Below are 19,376 nucleotides of genomic sequence, written 5' to 3' on the forward strand. Positions count from 1 at the left end.
AAAAGAACATAGAAAGTTTAGGTCTAGAGAGAGAGAGTATATATACTATATATATATATATATATATATATATATATATATATATATATATATATATATATATAACATATATATATTATTATGAACTCCTAGGTGGTACAGGGTTCAACCAGGTTCTTTTGATCTGATTTTATAATCAATACCACAATGGAAGAATTCCAAGGAGTACGATCACTGACAAACAAACCCCTCAGATAATCTCAGAAAGGATATACAAAATACTCGACAATAAGTTTTAACAATTTAATATAAAAATAATGATCAACATTTAGAAAACTCACTGAAAACTGGATAAATAGGAAGAAAACATACAATCATCAACAATAAAATCCCATACACAGCCGCAGTCGCCTACCTAACTATTACACTAAGGCAAAGAGAAAGCGACAAGATAAAGGTAGAACAAATTCTCTCTCAATCACACAATAGTGGTAGACAAAAGGGGGAAAAAGGAAATCTTAACCTACTAACAATAATTTCAAAACAATCTTAATACTTCTTAAACATACTTATGCATTTTATCACGAAGGATTATATATGGTAACATGTACAGTCGACAAGAAAAATGGATTCCCAACGGGGAACACTATGCCTCCAAAAGGTTGTCCCTGTTCTGCCTGAAAGAGACCCCTTTCTGGGATCACAGCACGTCCTTGCAATGAACAGGCTAAATTTCGTTACACGAGGAAGACAACTTATATAATCAAAATAAAGTGGTTAATAGGGAGTCTTACGTTTTCTCCACCACTGAAGACCTCCTCACGACTCCAAGGACACAGTGTTATAGGCAGTGGCAGTAATGCATACGACCGTCCTCTACGACGTCCTCCAAAGGAGCCAAGCAGTAGCAAAGTCTAACTCTCCTTTCCAGCTGCTAAGTACCAAGAGGCTCACAATCCTGGCCTCCAAATCTCAGTCTAGAACTCCAGCTCGTGAAGGTTGAAAGGAGGTCAAAAGTCACACTCCGGAGACACTGCAAGCAGGAGAGCGTCGCTACAAGACTGCCGAAATATCACAGGTCCTTCTCAAATGGAGCCGAATACAGGAGTACTTTCTCATGATCCAAAGGCGCCCTCGACAGAACAGAGGAACAGGATAAGATGCCGAAAAAACAGGCGACGAACAGCCGAACCATCATGCATGAAAAATAAAAACAAACTTCATGGGCGGAGTATCAATTATGTAACAACAACCGTTAAAGGGAGGAAAACACCCAAATCCAGCTTTCAAGGGAGTACTGGACTAAATTTACAACTACAAAACTTTAAACGAAATAAAAGTATTCAAGAAACATTAAATTATAAATAAAATTTAATTAATTTATAATAATATATGTGTGTGTGTGTGTGTGTGTGTGTGTGTGTGTTATACTGTATATGTACTGTATAACAAGTAAATTAGTGTTTACATACGATGACTGACAATGGATAGGCATACAATGATGTCAATAAAATGAATGAATGAAACAAGTAATAAACAAGTGCGTCAGTGGAAGACAAGGAAATAAAACAGTACAAAATAAAAGTCACGAGACCTAAAATAAGAGTGGCTGTTCCACAGAGCGTCAAGAATTAAGGCTCATACGCCGGACGATTACTTTATGTACCGGGATGTTTGTTAGCGTCGGTGACAGATGTATGATGATTTCGTTTTCGTCTGCCTATAAGAATGAAACTATTATTTTTGCCTTAATTTTGTTACAAGGGGTAGATCAGTGTTTTGTATTGTTAGTTGACCGCTCTACAGTCTTGTGTCATAGCTTCGTGAATTTTTAATGTAATTTCAATGATTTACCACGTGAGAATGCTTGCGTTGTTGTAGCTCAAGCCACTCGTCCGTTTGCAACAATACATGGCAGAAATGTCTTTTTTTTTAATGTTTGTAATACATTCGAGTGTTTTGTTCTAATTATTTTTAAGTGAACTCTTTACATCCTTAGTTTAATAGACATGCATTTAGTTATGCACCATCTTAGCATGATCATGCCTACATTGACTGAAAATCCAGTGGTTTGTTGCAACTCGAATCAATATCATGGAAGTGGTTCAAACTAGTTGGCGTCCAGGTTGGTTGAAGTTTATCGACGCAATCATTTTAGTACGTCTGTTGATAGTGCAATGAACACTGTCGGTTGATAGAGGACGAAGTGATGCAGAGATAGTGATAAACAACTGATGAGGACATAGACCTCTACGAAAGGAGGCACAGCACACAATACTTGAGAAGTCGGCCTAACGCTTATTGAGTTGGTAAGTGAAAACTAGTATATTTCTCTCGTCTCGACGATTATTTTAGGTGAATGAATAATTCGTGTGTATGTGATACAATAATTCTCTTTAGAATATTTAGTGATAAAAGCTCAGTAAATAAAGAAAAATTAATGAAAAATAATGGTCATAGAGTATTTAACCTATGACAACTAGGAATTAAATCTCCAGATGTGATAGCAAGGAAACAATAAAAATTAGTACATTCATCAGTCATTACGTTTAATATTATAGATTCTCATGCATTATGTTCATTTGGGAAGAAGAGACTGTGACACTATTTCAACTGACCTTGCTTCTTTGCGTAACTTTTTGGTAGTTTTTCTAAAAGTTTTCTTACATTCGTTTCTTAGCTTCATTTTTCTGCCTTTTTAAAGTTCTCTATTTGTTTACCTGTTGATTTATTTATTTGTTTGTTTGTTTACTTTATTTATGAGGTATTTTATGCATTTCTTTACTGGTCTTCTTAGCTTGTTTCATATGGTGAGTGAACTGTTAGTCTTTGACAGTTTTTACTAATGTTTTGTTTCATACTGAAGTTAATTTTTCTGCTTCATTCTAACGCATCAGTTGGACAACTCGTTGCAGCAAAAATGCTTTATATATACAATAATGGTAGCACTTTTATAATATTTATGTTATGACATGATGTGGACGTTACACCTTAGAAAGAAAAATGCTCTGATTGTCGTGGGAAAAGTGATGGTGGATATGGCTCTAGGCCTAGGTCTAGGTAATGGCTATTTTTTTTTTTTTTACTATATTCCGAGTTAATTTCGTTCAAGGACTCCACACCCTTAACCCAGTCTGTTTAGACAACGTTCTAAGTGCCAAGAATTATAGCGATTGTAAAATAACGAAGTTGTATTGACAACGATTCTTCAGCTTGCATAAAAAAACCTGGTTTTCACTGAATTGTCTCTGCAATATTTCACCCGATACTAGAATCGAAGTTATGATTCTTATTAACTTTACTTTATTCTCTACCTCTCTTACTTTACTGTTAGAGGTTTTTCATTCTAAACGATGACTCGAATGCTTAATAAAATAGTTAGTTGCATCTTTTGGCAACTTACGTCTGCACATTGATAATTGTGAATACTTCTTTCACCACTTACCAGCACGTTATAATGGCTGATTTAGCAGTAATTTAGGCCTATGTATAGTATACTCATATATATATATATATATATATATATATATATATATATATATATATATATATATATATATAAAATTATATATGTAGTGTGTGTGTGTTAAATTAATGCCGCGGGCGTTCTTTCATCTGTAAATAAAAAATTGTTTATGAACTACAATTATTATGCCTCTACCGGATGACAAACCCAGTTATCATCATTTTAATCTCGGAATCAAGGACAACGGTTGACGGCTTTCTCTCTCTCTCTCTCTCTCTCTCTCTCTCTCTCTCTCTCTCTCTCTCTCTAGTCACCGTGACTCGGTGCTTTCATGCAAATTGCTTGTTACTGTGGCTGCGTTTTCTGTTGTTATGCTCTCTTTCCTTTTTTTTTTTTTTTTTGTTAGATTTTTTGCTGTTCTGTGTCTTTGTCCCTTTAATATCACCCAAAGATATCAATGGATTTCCATGAAGTTGGAATGAGAGTAACTGTTCACTTGTGTACTTATTTTGTTTAATGGTTTGTCAACAAGACGCATCTGAAGGTTTTGATGGATTTCAGGGAATATTTTTCTTTCTGTTTTAAATATTGATTTTTTTTTATTATCGTCTTCTGTTATAATTATTCTTAGAGTTACGCTTTGATTCCGTTTAACTAAGCGATTAAGTGCTGACAGATTTCACGCCAAGCAGGCAGGCGCGCGCGCACACACACACACACACACACACACACACACACACACACACACACACGCGTCAAGAGGCCGAGATAACTTTTTCAGGAGTTTAATGGTTCATTATATCAGTTATCGTTCATTTGACTAAAAAAATCTAGAAAAAACAACACACTAGCAAAAGAAAAACTGATATCTCACACAAACATAAAGGTAAATTGCACATTGTGTGTTGTGTGTTTATATTTACAAGCACGGAATAGCACTTGAACGCAACTTGTATTATGGACGGAAAACGAAACACAGACAGCAATCACAAGGCGATGATAACTATTAAATAAATGAGCGGAAATAAAGATTCAAAAAGCAAAATTGGTTCCCATTGGCGGGAAGGTCGAATTGATGTATACTTAGGAATAGACCTATCATGGTAAAGGTTAAATTCTTACTTTTTGGAGAGAGAGAGAGAGAGAGAATTTTGCAAAGAGCACCGAGAGAGTCTCATTTTTCTTACCATCCCTTTGGGTCTAACCTTGAAAACTTGCTTAGCTGAAAAAGGGAAAAGCGCTCTGTCATCCACTTCGGTGACACTTATGATAGCAGGGTGGTCCACTATAGCGCTATATGGCAACTTCCTTGGATGTGAAGTTCATGGCCTTGACAGACACCCTCCTTCATTCCCTCCATGACAGAAGATATTATTTATTCACCCACTGTAAAGCGACGCTTTTGGCTGCTTTGGGTGGATCTGAAGCGAATCACAGGATGTAAGATCAGGATGTTTTTTGGTTGGTTTGAAATGATTCTCAGGAAGAGGCGAAATCTGCTTGTGTTTTGATGATCAAGTTAAACATTCATGATAAATGTTGATTTGCTAGTGTCTGGTCTGAAATAAATCACAGAGTAAAAGTTGAAATGTGATTTGTTTTGAGAGATTTCAGATAAATGACCTGATCAGAGTGGAATCAAGTCCTTTATAGCGGTTGGACTTAAAGTGAACTACAAGGAAAAATTAGACCGAGTGATATAAAATGAGTCTATCAAACAAGAGATAAAAGGCGTAATGTTTTGTTTTTTACTTTGTGTTTTATTTGGTGATTCAGTTTACGTCGAATCTTAACAAGATGAAATCTGGATCAGTGTCAAGATAACGCTTATGACAAACTGTGATGGTTTACGCAGGCACTTGTTTCTACATCGTATCTAATCCTATTACGAGGAAAATCACCTGGCTGTTTCCACACACCCAGTTGACATTCACCTCTTTCTTTTATTCTGACTTATAGTTATTTGCTGTATCAAAGATTATTATTTCCTCAGGAAATAGATGCTTTGACAATAATGGCTTCGAGGGTGACGCCCGCCGTAATCTCAGTATTGTTAAGGTGTCTCACCGATGAACGGTTGTGTTCTGTGGGTCAAATATAGCGAAAGCGAAGTCCACTTTGTGTCTGTATATTTTTACATGTTGATTTACCTTCATTTACTCGTAATTCTCTCCGCTTCCATGTTTTAGATGCTGTTTATATAATAACAATAATCGTTGTTATTTTAGGCCTATTAATAGTTATAATAAAAATAAGGCTTCGGGTACATTTCATTCTTCTTTTCCATTTGACGCTATTATGTAGTATTATTATTATTATTATTATTATTATTATTATTATTATTATTATTATTATTATTATTATTATTATTGCTAAAAGATTCACAATTTCGTGAAAAACAATGTAATAAAATCCTTAATTGTATAGTTTATATATATTTATGATTATTTTACGTAGTAATATATTTTTACTATATAATTGTGGATTTTTATTACACATTGTTATTATTATTATTATTATTATTATTATTATTATTATTATTATTATTATTGCAGAAAAAACGAATAGAGAAGTAACATATAAGAGAAATAACAAAGAAAAACAAAGGAGATAAACAAAGGACATAAAGCAATGAAAACTGCGAAATAATAATAATAATAATAATAATAATAATAATAATAATAATAATAATAATAATGCATTGATCTTTTAATATATAGTACTTAAATAACTCATGAATTTTTGTCCTTGTGATGAAAGTAATTCATTTTTTTTCCTTCCAGTTCTGAGTGGATGAGAATTCTCGACAACGATGATTCTCGAATTCGTTCTCTTCCTCTCCCTCGTTCTCATCCTTCGCCATTGGCTCACGAGACCTAAAGGATTGCCTCCAGGTAGGTAGGAGAGAGAGAGAGAGAGAGAGAGAGGGGGGCCACATCTACGCACAGAATGTAAGAGATATAGAGGGGCAGAAACAAAGACTGAGAAACAATACCAAAACTCAAACAGACTCTGATAATGCCTTTAAGTTTTGTCTCTGAAATCAGTTGCTTCAGATTAACCTAACCTTATTCCAACACGGGCTCCTGCTCCCAGTGCATCCACTGAGACCTGATATGAGAACATGGTGTCAGCTGGCCATATGCCAGCGCAGGCTCTTGTCCTGACAAGCCCTGGTCAACCAATCTTTGCAATCTGAGGATTGGTGATTCAGTGCAATTTGTTACTGACACCTAGAATGTGAACTGAATTCCCCCCGTGGGGGGAGTTGGGGGCGGGGGGAATTGTAACCACAGATTGGCAGGTTCAAACTGGCTTCAGGACCACACAAAATGCAGTGTGCATCGGATTTTTAGCATTATATGCATATTATTTGGAATGCCCCTTTTGAGGCAGACCATTTTTGAAAGGGGGTGAATGACATTCTGACATACAAGTATGGTGGAAGGTTGCATGGGCCAAAATAGGCTGAGAACCACTGTAAGGTATGAGTCTCTCTCTCTAGGCCATACTTCATACATAGATACATAACTTCTTATAACTTTTTCTTTTATTATTGATATTTTGATTGTTCTAGGACCACGTGGGTTCCCAATTATCGGCTCCGGCGTGGCCTATTACTTGAAACAAGTCCTCGAGTACCGGAAGAAATATGGCGACATCTTCATGTGAGTGAGAAGTTTTGCTGTCACTTATTTCGTCTTTTTGGCAAATCCATAATATATCATTTCAATGTCTATACTTCTAAATCGAGCCAGCCTTGTGTTGGCACGGGCTCTTGCTCCTCAGGAGCCCGGAAGTGTCCATGTTGCATATTTGTATTTTGGGTACATTTACAAAAAGAGTTCTCTTAGCTATGTCAACTAATATTCTCTTCTTTTCCTATAATTTCCTTGAGAGTAGATCCATGTTGTCTTTTAACATTTTTGAGTATATACTGTATGTATATATATATATATATATATATATATATATATATATATATATATATATATATATATATATATATTCACGTTTATTATATATATATATATACTTGCCTATATTTTATATGAACTTATATACCACTGACACAACATCTATTGTTTTAAATGCATTATGCATATTAATAACAGGAGCTCATGTAAACTGGATGGTTTTCTGTGGAAATATCTATTCAGGAACTGCAGTTTAACAAGATATATATATAAATATATATACAATATATATATATATATATATATATATATATTATATATAATATATAACTTATATATACATAGATATGTATATATATACATATATAAAAATCTTTTACTGCCTTTTTTAATAGTTATTCTGTCTTCTTTAACTCACTGATTCCTGAATTTCAGGCTAAACCTCTTCGGAATGAGGTTCCTCTACATCTGCGACTACAAACTCATCAAGGAAACTCTGGGAAGGCAGGAGATCTCGAACCGTCCGTCCCTCAAAGGATTCCACTTCATGACCGACGGGAAGGAAGCAGGTGACCTTGACCTTGTCTTAAAGTATTTTTTTTTTTGGTTTATATAAGACAGGAAGTGTCGAGGCTGTAGATTCTGTATTTGCTTCTTTATAAAATATCGTAAAATACGATATTCTTTGGAAGCTTGAATTTCAAGTCAGTTGGGTTCATCTTCTTGATAATAATAATAATAATAATAATAATAATAATAATAATAATAATAATAATAATAATTATTATTATTATTATTATTATTATTATTATTATTATTATTATTATTATTTTTATTATTATTTTGAAAGAGGTAATTTTTAATTCTTACTATAAGAGAAGGAACTCTCCCCTTGCCTTCTTATTCCCACGCTCTGTTTATAGCCTATCCTTCCATCCTTCACGAGGCTGACAAATTTCCCTTGTTTCCTTCGAGGATTGGAACCCCCACTCCTTTATTTTTCCTCCACCACATTATTTCTGTCCTTCGAGCCTGGGCTAGATGAGAACACCGGGTTTGCTCGTCTAGGTGACATCGGTGTTCTAAAAAAAATAAAAACACGACAAAATTTTAAAAATTCCTTCGTAAGTTCTTTAATTAGTGATTGTTCAAGTTTTGTGTCTCTTTATTCATATTCCAGATTTTACAGATAATTTTTACAACAGAGGTACGTAAATTGAACACGGACATGGTACACATTTTGTTCATTTCGTACTAAATGTTGTCCCAGGGAACAAAGAGATCTTTATCTTTCCTTAGATTTAATTTTTTTCCCCAAACAGTGACCTTAACTTTACTTTCAAACTACAGCCGTTACATTCTTACTCAAACTAAGGCCATTGCTGTGTCACTCAAACTGTAACCATTAATTCTTTACTCAAACTATGGCCATTAATTCTTTACTCAAACTATGACCACTAATTCTTTATTCAAACTATGACTATTCATTCTGTGCTCAAACTATGAGCATTAATTCTTTACTCAAACTATGACCATTAATTCTTGACTCAAAGTATGATCATTAATTCTTCACTCAAACTGTGACTATTAATTCTTTATTCAGAGTATGACCATTGATTCTTTACTCAAACTACGACCATTGCTGCATTACTCAAACTGTAACCATTAACTTTTTAGTCGAACTAAAGCCATTACTTATCACTCAAACCATGACCATTAATTTCCTTCTCAGACTATAACCATTACTGCATTACTCTAAACATGACCATTAATCCTTTACTCAAACTATGGCCATTAATCCTTTACTCACACTATGACCTTTACTCGACCAGGCGTGATCATGAGCAACGGTCAAAGGTGGGTCAATGCCCGGCGGTTCCTTCTCCGGAACCTGAGAGATTTGGGCATGGGCAAATCGAGACTGGACGAAGCCATCATCCACGAGGCCCGGTCTCTGGTCGAGGACTTGAAGCGATACACTGGAAAGCCTACCAGGTTTCCAGAGTCTTTGAATTTCGCCGTTCTCAACGTCATCTGGCAAATGATTGCGAGTGAGTTGGGTCTTAGCAATGGTTACAAGAGAGTTGGGGGTTTTTGTAATGATTGTCAGTGAGTTGAGCCTTCGCCGTGATTGCAAGTGAGTTGGGTCTTTGTAGTGTCTGTAAGTGAGTCGTGTCTTTGCAATGATTGTGTGAGTTGGGGTCTTTGCAATGATTTAAAAAGAACTGGGTCTTTGCAGTGATTATGAGTGAGTTAGGCCTTTGCAGTAATTGAAAATGAGCTGGGTCTTTGAAGTGGCTGTGAGTTGGGTCTTGCAGCGACTGAAAGTGAGTTGGGGTCTTTGCAATTATGATTGCGAGTGGGGTTTTTGCAATGGCTGTAAGTCAGGTCTTGCAATGACTGAATGTGATTTGGGGTCTTTGCAATAACTGCAAGTGGGGTCTTTGAAATGGCTATAAGTGAGTTGGGTCTTGCAATGGCTGAATGTAAGTTGGGTTCTTTGCAATGACTATAAGTCAGGTATTCACAATGACTGAAAGTGAGTTGGGGTGTTTGCAATGGTTGCAAGTGAGTGGGATCCTTGCAATGGCTGTAAGTGAGTCAGGTCTTTGCAATGACTGAAAGTGAGTTGGGGTCTTTGCAATTGTTGCAAGTGAGTTGGGGTCTTTGCAATGGTTGCAAATGAGTGGGGTCCTTGAAATGACTGTGAGTCAGGTCTTCGCAATGACTGAAAGTGAGTTGGGGCCTTTGCAATGGTTGCAAATGAGTTGGGGTCTTTGCAATGACTGAAAGTGATTTGGGGTTCTTTTCAATGGCTATGAGTCAGGTCTTTGCAATGACTGCAAGTGAGTTAGGTCTTTGCAATGAATTAATCATATATATTATAGAAATGTGGCAACAACAAAGGACTATTAAGAGTTTTGACAGAATTTTATATTATCATTAACTCTATTTCCATCAAATTTTTTTCCACTGGCTCAAGTTTTCTTTTGTCTCGAGTAGCTGTGTTCGTTATATTGGGATGGCCTTATGTCAGCGCAGCCTCTTGATCTTCAGAGACCCAAAGTACTGTTGAAAATATAAAACTGTCTCATATTTGCAGCAGACTTCAGATTCTATTCTTTACTGAATACAGTCCGAGTTTAGGATAACTATTCATCTGTTCCTTGCAGGTCGAAGGTACGACCTATACGACAAGGAGGTCACTGATTTCATGAAGATTGTGGGAACTCTGCAAGACGACTTCTTGGGTTTTATGATCGTCGAAACTTTTCCGATCTTGAAGAGAATTCTCCCGAAATTTATTTTCGACAAACTCTTGCGACTGGAAGTTCTAGAGCAGACTGTGGTTTCCGCGAAGAAGCTGTTTGGGGTGAGTACCCTTGGTTGAAGCTGTTTGGGGAGAGTGCCTTGGGTTGGGCTGTTTGGGGTGAGTACCTTTGGTTGAGGCTGTTTGGGGGGAGTACCTTTGGTTGAGGTGGTTAGGAGTTAGTTCCTTTGGCTGATTCTGTTTTGGGTAACTTTTGTTAGGCTATTTGGGTGAGGCCCTTTAGTTTAAGCTGTTGGGGTGAGTTTCTTTGGTTGAGGCTGTTTGGGCGAAGGCCTTTGGTATAAGATGTTGAGGTGAGTACCTTTGATTGAGGCTGTCTGGGGTGAATGCCCCTAGTTAAGGCTGTTCTTTTGCCATTAGACAATCAGATATCCATCGTACATTCTCTCATTTAGCGGTAGGCAACCTCATAAACTCTCATCCTTCTCAACCTCTCCATTCCAAAAATCATTTCGTGATCGAAATTCTCAAGATGTTTACGCTTTTCTTCTTCTTCTTCACAGAAAACGATAGAAACCAGAAAGGCCCAAATGGACGTCAATCACTCAGAGAACGTTATCGACGAGTACCTCATTCAGATGAACAACAAAACCGAGATTGCAGAGTTCTTCAGTGGTAAGTATCACTTACGGATGATTCCAGACCCCATTATCTCCTAGGAAAATGAATTTGCAAGAGGTTTGCTTGTCTTTCCTACCCAAAACGTATCTCGACTTTCAGTGGATGACTTGATGGAAGTAATCTTCAACTGTTCACACGTTAAGTTGCAAAGATTCTTAGCTCTCACATATCCCCCTAAAAATTAACCTGGCTTTCAGAGGGCGACCTAATGAAAATCAGCCTCGACATGTTCGGTGCCGGTTTCGACTCGACCTCCAACATGCTCATGTGGATAATACTCTACGCAGCCAAGTACCCGGATGTCCAGAAGAGAGTTCAGGAGCAAATTGACGAGGTGGTTCCTCGTGGGGAGTTTCCTACCAACCAACACAAGTCACAGTAATTAAAATCTTATCTCTTGCTTCTATTTATATATATTTATGCTTTATTTTTTTGTTGCTAGCATTAGTCAGCTATTTATTTTATATATTACTGTATATAGTATTCATTAACCATGCGCTCAACAATCCTCTTTCATCCGGGCTTGGGACCAGCTGGGATGGATGAACTCTGGGTGAACTCTTGTCTTGGAGATCTAACCAGCCCTTTCATTGATATTTTGACATGTAGTTACTGTAGACTTCCACTATAAATAACATTTTAACCTGGTGTTTCAAACATTTTAACTCCAGGCTATCTTTGCTCGAAGCCTTCATCCACGAGGTCCTTCGAATGAGCTCCCTCGTGCCCTTTGGCGTCATGCACACTCCTAGTGAAGATACCCACATAGCAGGATACCTCGTGCCAAAGGTATGTGTCTTTTTCAGGTATATCATCTTATGTCAGGTCAGGTTAGGTCAGGTTAGGTTAGGTTAGGCTCAGGTACACGACTTTCCCATTCAGTGGAGTGGTGCCTTGTGTTAACCTAGACCTCATTCAGTTTCTGGGGGATGAGACTGCTATCCCTATGCCCTTTTCCACACTATCTGTGACCCTTAATTGTTTGATTACCAGGCGCTTAATTCAACGACTCAATAATGAATTTTCCAGGGAACAGACTGGAGTTGTTTGTATCCTAAGGAGGTGAAACTGGAGTCTCCCGCTGTTGAGGCTAGGTAGGGTGTCAGGCCTGCGTTTGCAAGGTCTATGAGTCAGCACTGACCCACCCACTCCAGTTGACCAGGCTTTGAACAGGCATAGGCAATGACGTTAGCAGGACGTCAAAGAAAGGTCGTGGAGCCTGCAACCAAATTTCTAAAACACTTGGGACAGCCACGCCCTCTATGGGGAAAAGGCACAAAGTTGAAAGAAACATATATATATATACTCAGTACATATTTATGCACTGTTCTATTTATCTTTTTGCTTTCTATCCTCAGGGCACATTCATCTTCTGTATGTTCGGTTATATGCATCAGGATCCACGGTACTGGGAGAGTCCTGAGGAGTTTAGGATTGAAAGGTTCCTGGACGAGGATGGCAAGTTCATTTCCCACAAGGAAGGATTAGCTCCGTTTTCTCTAGGTAGCCAAGACTTCCTGTTCTGTATAAATCATGTCCTTTTCTGGTTTCTCCTAAATGGAGGTGGTCCCTTGAACATCAACAATATAATAATTATTATTATCATTTATGCCACCTTCATGAATCTCATCAGTTTTCCTTGACCTGTCATAATTATTATTATTAATATTATCCCTTTGTTTATCCACTTTATCCATCCGTATACTCATTGTTCTAAATTTTCCGCGATTCTTGCACATCATCCTCATTCTTTCAACATTATCCTTCATTTATCCATCCATTTATTTATTCTTCCAAAACACTGAATATTGTTTGACACTGTCCTTCTTCATTTATCCATTACGTATCCATTCCTTCTTCCAGGCAAAAGAAGCTGCTTGGGAGAATCTCTGGCCAGGATGGAAATGAGCATCTTCTCGGCGGCTCTGTTCCAGAACTTCACTTTCTCGCCGCCAGAGGGAAAAGAGATCGACCTCGGCCCGGAAAATTTAGCCATGATCCACCCAGCACCGAAGCAGGACCTTCTTATATCCGCCAGGAACTGAGGTTGATTGATTGATTTGATTCCCTAAAACGGGTGTCGCAACTGTCCAGGTTACAAAATATGTTCCGCATTAATCACTCTCTATATTTATAAAAAGCACAGCGCTAATTTCGTATAATCGTAACTATGGTCTTATATGTACAATATTTATGTTTTATTATATTGAATATCCTGCTAACGTTGCGTGAGCTCTTTGTTTTATCGTGTTTTGCATAACTTCACACACTGCGTTTTCTTCAGCCAACAGAGATGAACTACAGATTGTTAATATATGAAATAAACAAGAAAATAACAATATCAATCTTGGCGTAACAAAGTACACATATGAAAAATACATTCGATTTTCACATCAGTAAGAAAGAATGACAATAACAATAAACTAAACGAAAGAATTATTTCAGAAAATGGAGCCTCTGGCTGAATACATCTCACGATATAAACGATACAGAAAAGACATTTTTCCATATAATATTTAGAACGTTATTACTTGGACTGCCAGCCTAATTTGATGCTTTATTATTTCGTCTTTCTGACTGTACTCCATTTTGGTGACAAATATCATTCCCGAGTTCAAAGATGAATGAGAAAATATATAGACAAGGGTGACTACTTAAAACCTAGTTCTCAGGACAGAACAGTAATCATTTGCACCAAAAACTCGTCAGCAAGATTCAGCTACATTTTAGTTGAAGTATAGGCCTCTAAGGACATAGCATTTCAAAATAGCCATTGCATGTTGTACAGACCAAATAAAACAAATGCATCATCAAACACTTTTTATTTGAGCAGAGAATAATCGGGGGTTTATTTCCTATATCCTATAGATGAGCCTGCAAAAGATGGATGATATTTTAAGGCTAACAAACTTCTTTGTTTACGAAACTCATATGTAATATATTCATGTACCTTACTAAATTAGAACCATTACTTTTGATATTCAACAAAAATTTGTTCATATTTTTTGTTCATTTCTTGCATAGGTCTAAACTGAATAGGCTTTACCTCCACTTCCACCACCTCTGTATCCTCCTTTGCCCACAGGGCTACTGGAGCCAAGTCCTCCTGCTCCAATTCCTCCTGAACTACTGCCGTAAATGTTTCCTCCACTCCAGGAGCTACTTCCATACCCTCCTTCACTTCCAGTGTTGCCTTGATAATCAGCTACTCCTCTGGAATCTCCTCCATAACTGCCTCCAGAACTTCCAGAGCTTCCTGTGTAACCAACTCCTCTACCTGCGTAACTACTTCCTCCTCCCCCTCCTCCTCCAGAGTTTGGTCCATAGTCATTTCCTCCACCTCCAGAGGTACCTCCTCCTCCTCCAGAGCTACCTGCATAACTGCTTCCTCCTCCTCCTCCTCCTCCTCCTCCAGAACTCAGTCCATAGCCATCACCTCTACCTCCTGAGCTACCCCGATAACTATTGCCTCCACCTCCAGAGGTACCTCCATAACCACTTCCTCCTCCTCTTCCTCCGCCTCCTCCAGAGGCTAGTCCATAGCCATCTCCACTACCTCCCGAGCTACCCCCATAACCATTTCCTCCACCTCCATAGGCGCCTCCATTCCCACCTCCTCCTCCAAAGCTACCAGCATAACTGCTTCCTCCTCCTCCTCCTCCTCCTCCTCCTCCTCCTCCTCCTCCTCCTCCTCCTCCTCCTCCAGAGCTTAGTCCATATCCATCTCCTCCACCTCCAGAGCTACCCCCATAACCATTTCCTCCACCTCCAGAGGCGACTCCATTCCCACCTCCTCCTCCAAAGCTACCTGCATAACTGCTTCCTCCTCCTCCTCCTCCTCCTCCTCCTTAGTCCTAGCCATCTCCTCCACCTCCAGAGCTTACCCCCCATAACCATTTCCTCCACCTCCAGAAGCACCCCCAAACCATTTCCTCCACCTCCAAAGCGACCTCCATTCCCACCTCCTCCTCCTCCTCCTCCTACCTCCTCCTCCTCCTCCTCCTCCTCCTCCTCCTCCTCCTCCTCCTCCTCTCCTCCAGAGTTTAGTCCATAGCCATCTCCTCCACCTCCAGAGCTACCCCCATAACCATTTCCTCCACCTCCAGAGGCACCTCCATACCCACCTCCTCCTCCAAAGCTACCTGCATAACTGCTTCCTCCTTCCTCCTCTCCTCCTCCTCCTCCTCCTTCTCCTCCTCCAGAGCTTAGTCCATAGCTATCTCCTCCACCTCCAGAGCTACCCCCATAACCATTTTCTCCACCTCCAGATGCAAGCTCCATTCCCACCTCCTCCTCCTCCAAAGCTACCTGCATAACTGCTTCCTCCTCCTCCTCCCTCCTCCTCCTCCTCCTCCTCCTCCTCCAGAGCTTAGTTTATAGCCATCTCCTCCACCTCCAGAGCTACCCCCATAACCATTTCCTCCACCTCCAGAGGCACCCCCAAACCCACCTCCTCCTCCTCCAAAGCTACCTGCATAACTGCTTCCTCCTCCTCCTCCTCCTCCTCCTCCTCCTCCTCCTCCTCCTCCTCCTCCTCCTCCTCCTCCTCCTCCTCCAGAGCTTAGTCCATAGCCATCTCCTCCACCTCCAGAGCTACCCCCATAACCATTTCCTCCACCTCCAGAAGCACCTCCAAACCCACCTCCTCCTCCAAAGCTACCTGCATAACTGCTTCCTCCTCCTCCTCCTCCTCCTCCTCCTCCTCCAGAGCTTAGTCCATAGCCATCTCCTCCACCTCCAGAGCTACCCCCATAACTATTTTCTCCGCTTCCAGAGGTACTGCCATAACCACCTCCTCCAAAGCTACCTGTGTAACTGCTTCCTTCTTCTACTCCTCCAGAGGCTAGTCCATAACCATTTCCTCCTCCTCCAAAGGTACCTCCATAACCACTACCTCCTCCGCCTCCTCCAGAGCTTAGTCCATAGCTATTCCCTCCACCTCCAGAGGTACCTCCATTCCCACCTCCTCTTCCAAAGCTACCTGCATAACTACTTCCTCCTCCTCCTCCAGAACTCAGTCCACCTCCTCCCCAGAACTACCTGCATAACTGGCACCTCCTCCCCCAGAATTTAGCTAGTCCTCCACCTCCAGAGCATAACTAGTTCCTCCTCCTCCAGAATTTAGTCCATAGCCATTTCCTGTCCAGAACTCAGTCCATAGCCATTTCCTCCACCTCCATAGGCACCTCCTCCCCCAGAACTACCTGCATAACTGTTACCTCCCCCTTTTCCTCCTCCTCCTCCAGAATTTAGTCCATAGCCATTTCCTGTACCTCCTAAGCTACCTCCATAACCACCTCCCCCTCCTCCTCCAGAGGTACCTCCATAACCTCCTCCTCCTCCTCCTCCAGAAGTACCTCCATAACCACCTCCCCCTCCTCCTCCAGAGGTACCCCGATAACCTCCTCCTCCAGAATTACCACCAAAACTACTTCCCTTGTTAAAGATGCCTATGTATCCACTGGCTCCAAATCCTCCACTTCCACTACCTCCGTTATATCCCCCATTATCACCACTTCCACCTCCACTGGTTCCTCCATATCCTACACTTCCGGGTCCTCCACCCATGTACACTGGAACAAATCCACTCCCTCCTCCAGTGCTATATCCTCCACTTCCACCACTTCCAGATCCTATGGGTCCCACTCCTTTCCCTCCACCACTGCTCCCTCCATATCCTCCACTTCCCCCTCCTTTCTTACCTCCACCACGTCCTCCAACTCCTCCTGAGACTCCTATAGATACAGGAATGAATCCTCCTCCACCACCTCCAGTGCTATATCCTTTACCTCCAATACTTCCTCCATATCCTCCTTTACCACTTTTAATCAAACCACTTCCTCCTCCATACCCTCCCATTCCTCCTCCGTTGGTGTTTCCTCCATATCCTACAGGACTTCCAAATCCTCCTCCTCCTCCATATCCAGTGCTCCTGTATCCTCCACTAACACTTCCTTTACCGTATCCTCCGTTGCCGGATCCTGAGGATATGATGACCTTGACGAAACTACCGGATTTTCCACCTGGAATGCAAAAGGGAATGGGATCATAATCTCGTTCCGGATCTAATTCAGGATCTGTTTCCAGGAATTTAAATCTCAGAATTTGTATGTCTTCGATTTACTTATGTAGAATCTTACCTCCTCCTCCTCCTCCTCCTCCTCCTCCTCCTCCTCCTCCTCCTCCTCCTCCTCCATAGGTCCTACCAATGACAGAAGAAATGAGGACAGCGCATGACAGGAGGGCGACAGCCAATGCTCCCTGCTACGGAAACAAACAAATAAACAATCGTCATAAACAAACAAATAAACAAACCATTGTCATGAAGAAACAAATAAACAAACAAACCATTGCCATAAACAAACTAACTATACAAACTTCATAAACAAACGTCATAAACAGACACCATAAACAAACGAAATAAACAAACGTCATAAACAGACACCATAAACAAATGAAATAAACAAACGTCATTAACAAACTTCTTAAACCCAAACGTCATAAACAAACGAAATAAACAAACATCATAAACAAACGTCAGAAACAAACAGATGTTTATTTTAATCATTAAATTAATTTTGCGAGAATCTTCGCTACTTTTCTCGGGTAATTTTCAAGTTGTTATTTGTAGTTTTTTTTTTTTTATTTTTACGTTTTTTTATTACGAAAGTTGTACTTATGTACTAGCATTTCATAAATACATAATGTTATGAAGTAATGAAAAATAGTATCAAAGTGCATTTGTAATTTTAATAATAATAATAATAATAATAATAATAATAATAATAATAATAATAATAATAATAATAATAATTTATATTATTTATATTTGGCTACATAAAAAATAACCAAAAAAAATATTAGAATGTCAAAAGATTTTTAGAAAAAATAAACAATACTAAACAACAGAAATAAATATAAAAACGATTAATCAAAACTAAAAAGTCATTATTAAAAAAAAGTGGAAAATTAAATTCATAAATAAAAGTATATTCAAATAAATTAAGGAATAACCGGATAGACAAATAAATAAAGCCACAAAATGAAATATATAAATATATCAATATGAACATAGGATCAGGGTTGAATAAATTAGATGAGTAAATTTCGAAAAAATCGAAGGGCCACTTGCCATGATAACTGGAGGAAGATCTGACCACCGTCTGCAGGAGAGACTTGACTGTTTCTGAAGGTGCTACGCCTGGAGGCGTTATATATATACCGACGAAGCACAATGGCTTCGGGCGAGTGTATGCGAGAGAGAGACAGACAGACAGAGAGAGGAGGGGGGTGGGCTGTGGGGGAGGGGGGAATCACTGGAAGCGGAACGTTGAGTGAATGTGATGTATCTTCGTTGGATGCTTGAGTGATGGTTAGGTGACCTTCATATAAAATAAATTTAATTTCAATATACAAACAAGTAAAAAGTGCGCAATCGAGTTTTCTGTACAGCGTATAATGCTGTATGAAACTCTCAGCCACGGCTAAGCCGCGGCCCATGAAAATTTCAGCCACAGCCCGGTGGTGGCCTGTGTTCTTGGAACCTATACCGGTGCCTAACGCACGATCGTGGCTATCTTCAGCCTTGAATAAAATAAAAACTACTGGGGCAGGAGGGCTGCAATTTGGTATGTTTGATGACTGGAGGGTGGATGATTAAGATACCAATTTGCAGCCCTCTAGCCTCAGTAGTTTTTAAGATCTGAGGGCGGACGGACAGACAATTAGCCATCTCAATAGTTTTTTTTACAGAAAACTAAAAACTAATTACCTTCTTGTTCATTTTGATCTTCATTAGTTAATTCATAGAACACCTTCACAGAATGTCTGGAATGATAATATATGCTCATAGTCATATCATCTATCGTAATTAGAATACCTAAACTGAGTAGCTTCCTGTCAAAGATGTATTCAAAAGAATATATGCTCATAGAATATCTAACATTTTTTTGCTCTGTCAAAGATGCATGCAAAGCTATTTTTTTCTTTCATTATGTTATGCCAGTTCGTTCATATGAGCAACTAAGCCCGCTGTTATCAATAAATTCATATTTTATTCAAA

At 39.2% G+C, this 19,376-nt stretch overlaps 3 protein-coding genes across 4 annotated transcripts; 1 reads left to right on the forward strand and 2 right to left on the reverse strand.

Moving 5' to 3' along the window:
- The first annotated feature begins 1,765 nt into the window (after positions 1 to 1,765).
- Positions 1,766 to 14,129, forward strand: LOC136851451 (cytochrome P450 2L1-like). 2 transcript variants are annotated; one of them, XM_067125540.1, is made up of 11 exons: positions 1,766 to 2,288; positions 6,229 to 6,339; positions 7,023 to 7,113; positions 7,798 to 7,931; positions 9,195 to 9,413; positions 10,536 to 10,735; positions 11,197 to 11,308; positions 11,512 to 11,692; positions 11,986 to 12,103; positions 12,673 to 12,817; positions 13,178 to 14,129. In XM_067125540.1, the coding sequence occupies exons 2-11, from the start codon at positions 6,258 to 6,260 to the stop codon at positions 13,357 to 13,359; spliced, it is 1,464 nt and encodes a 487-aa protein (XP_066981641.1). In that variant the 5' UTR covers positions 1,766 to 2,288; positions 6,229 to 6,257; the 3' UTR covers positions 13,360 to 14,129. The 2 variants fall into 2 exon arrangements, with proteins under 2 accessions (XP_066981641.1, XP_066981642.1); XM_067125541.1 differs by lacking the exon at positions 1,766 to 2,288 and adding an exon at positions 4,829 to 4,885.
- A 211-nt stretch (positions 14,130 to 14,340) lies between these two features.
- Positions 14,341 to 15,595, reverse strand: LOC136851079 (uncharacterized). Its single transcript, XM_067125050.1, has 2 exons — positions 15,199 to 15,595; positions 14,341 to 15,161 (listed from the first exon to the last, which is right to left on the reverse strand). The coding sequence occupies exons 1-2, from the start codon at positions 15,593 to 15,595 to the stop codon at positions 14,341 to 14,343; spliced, it is 1,218 nt and encodes a 405-aa protein (XP_066981151.1).
- A 23-nt stretch (positions 15,596 to 15,618) lies between these two features.
- Positions 15,619 to 19,097, reverse strand: LOC136851080 (uncharacterized). The gene is made up of 4 exons (XM_067125051.1): positions 19,086 to 19,097; positions 17,455 to 17,575; positions 16,519 to 17,337; positions 15,619 to 16,337 (listed from the first exon to the last, which is right to left on the reverse strand). Exons 1-4 carry the CDS (start codon positions 19,095 to 19,097, stop codon positions 15,619 to 15,621), a joined length of 1,671 nt encoding a protein of 556 aa, XP_066981152.1.
- Positions 19,098 to 19,376: the final 279 nt, after the last annotated feature.

The sequence above is a fragment of the Macrobrachium rosenbergii genome, chromosome 23, assembly GCF_040412425.1.
Source record: "Macrobrachium rosenbergii isolate ZJJX-2024 chromosome 23, ASM4041242v1, whole genome shotgun sequence".
Classification (NCBI taxonomy): Eukaryota; Metazoa; Arthropoda; class Malacostraca; order Decapoda; family Palaemonidae; genus Macrobrachium; species Macrobrachium rosenbergii.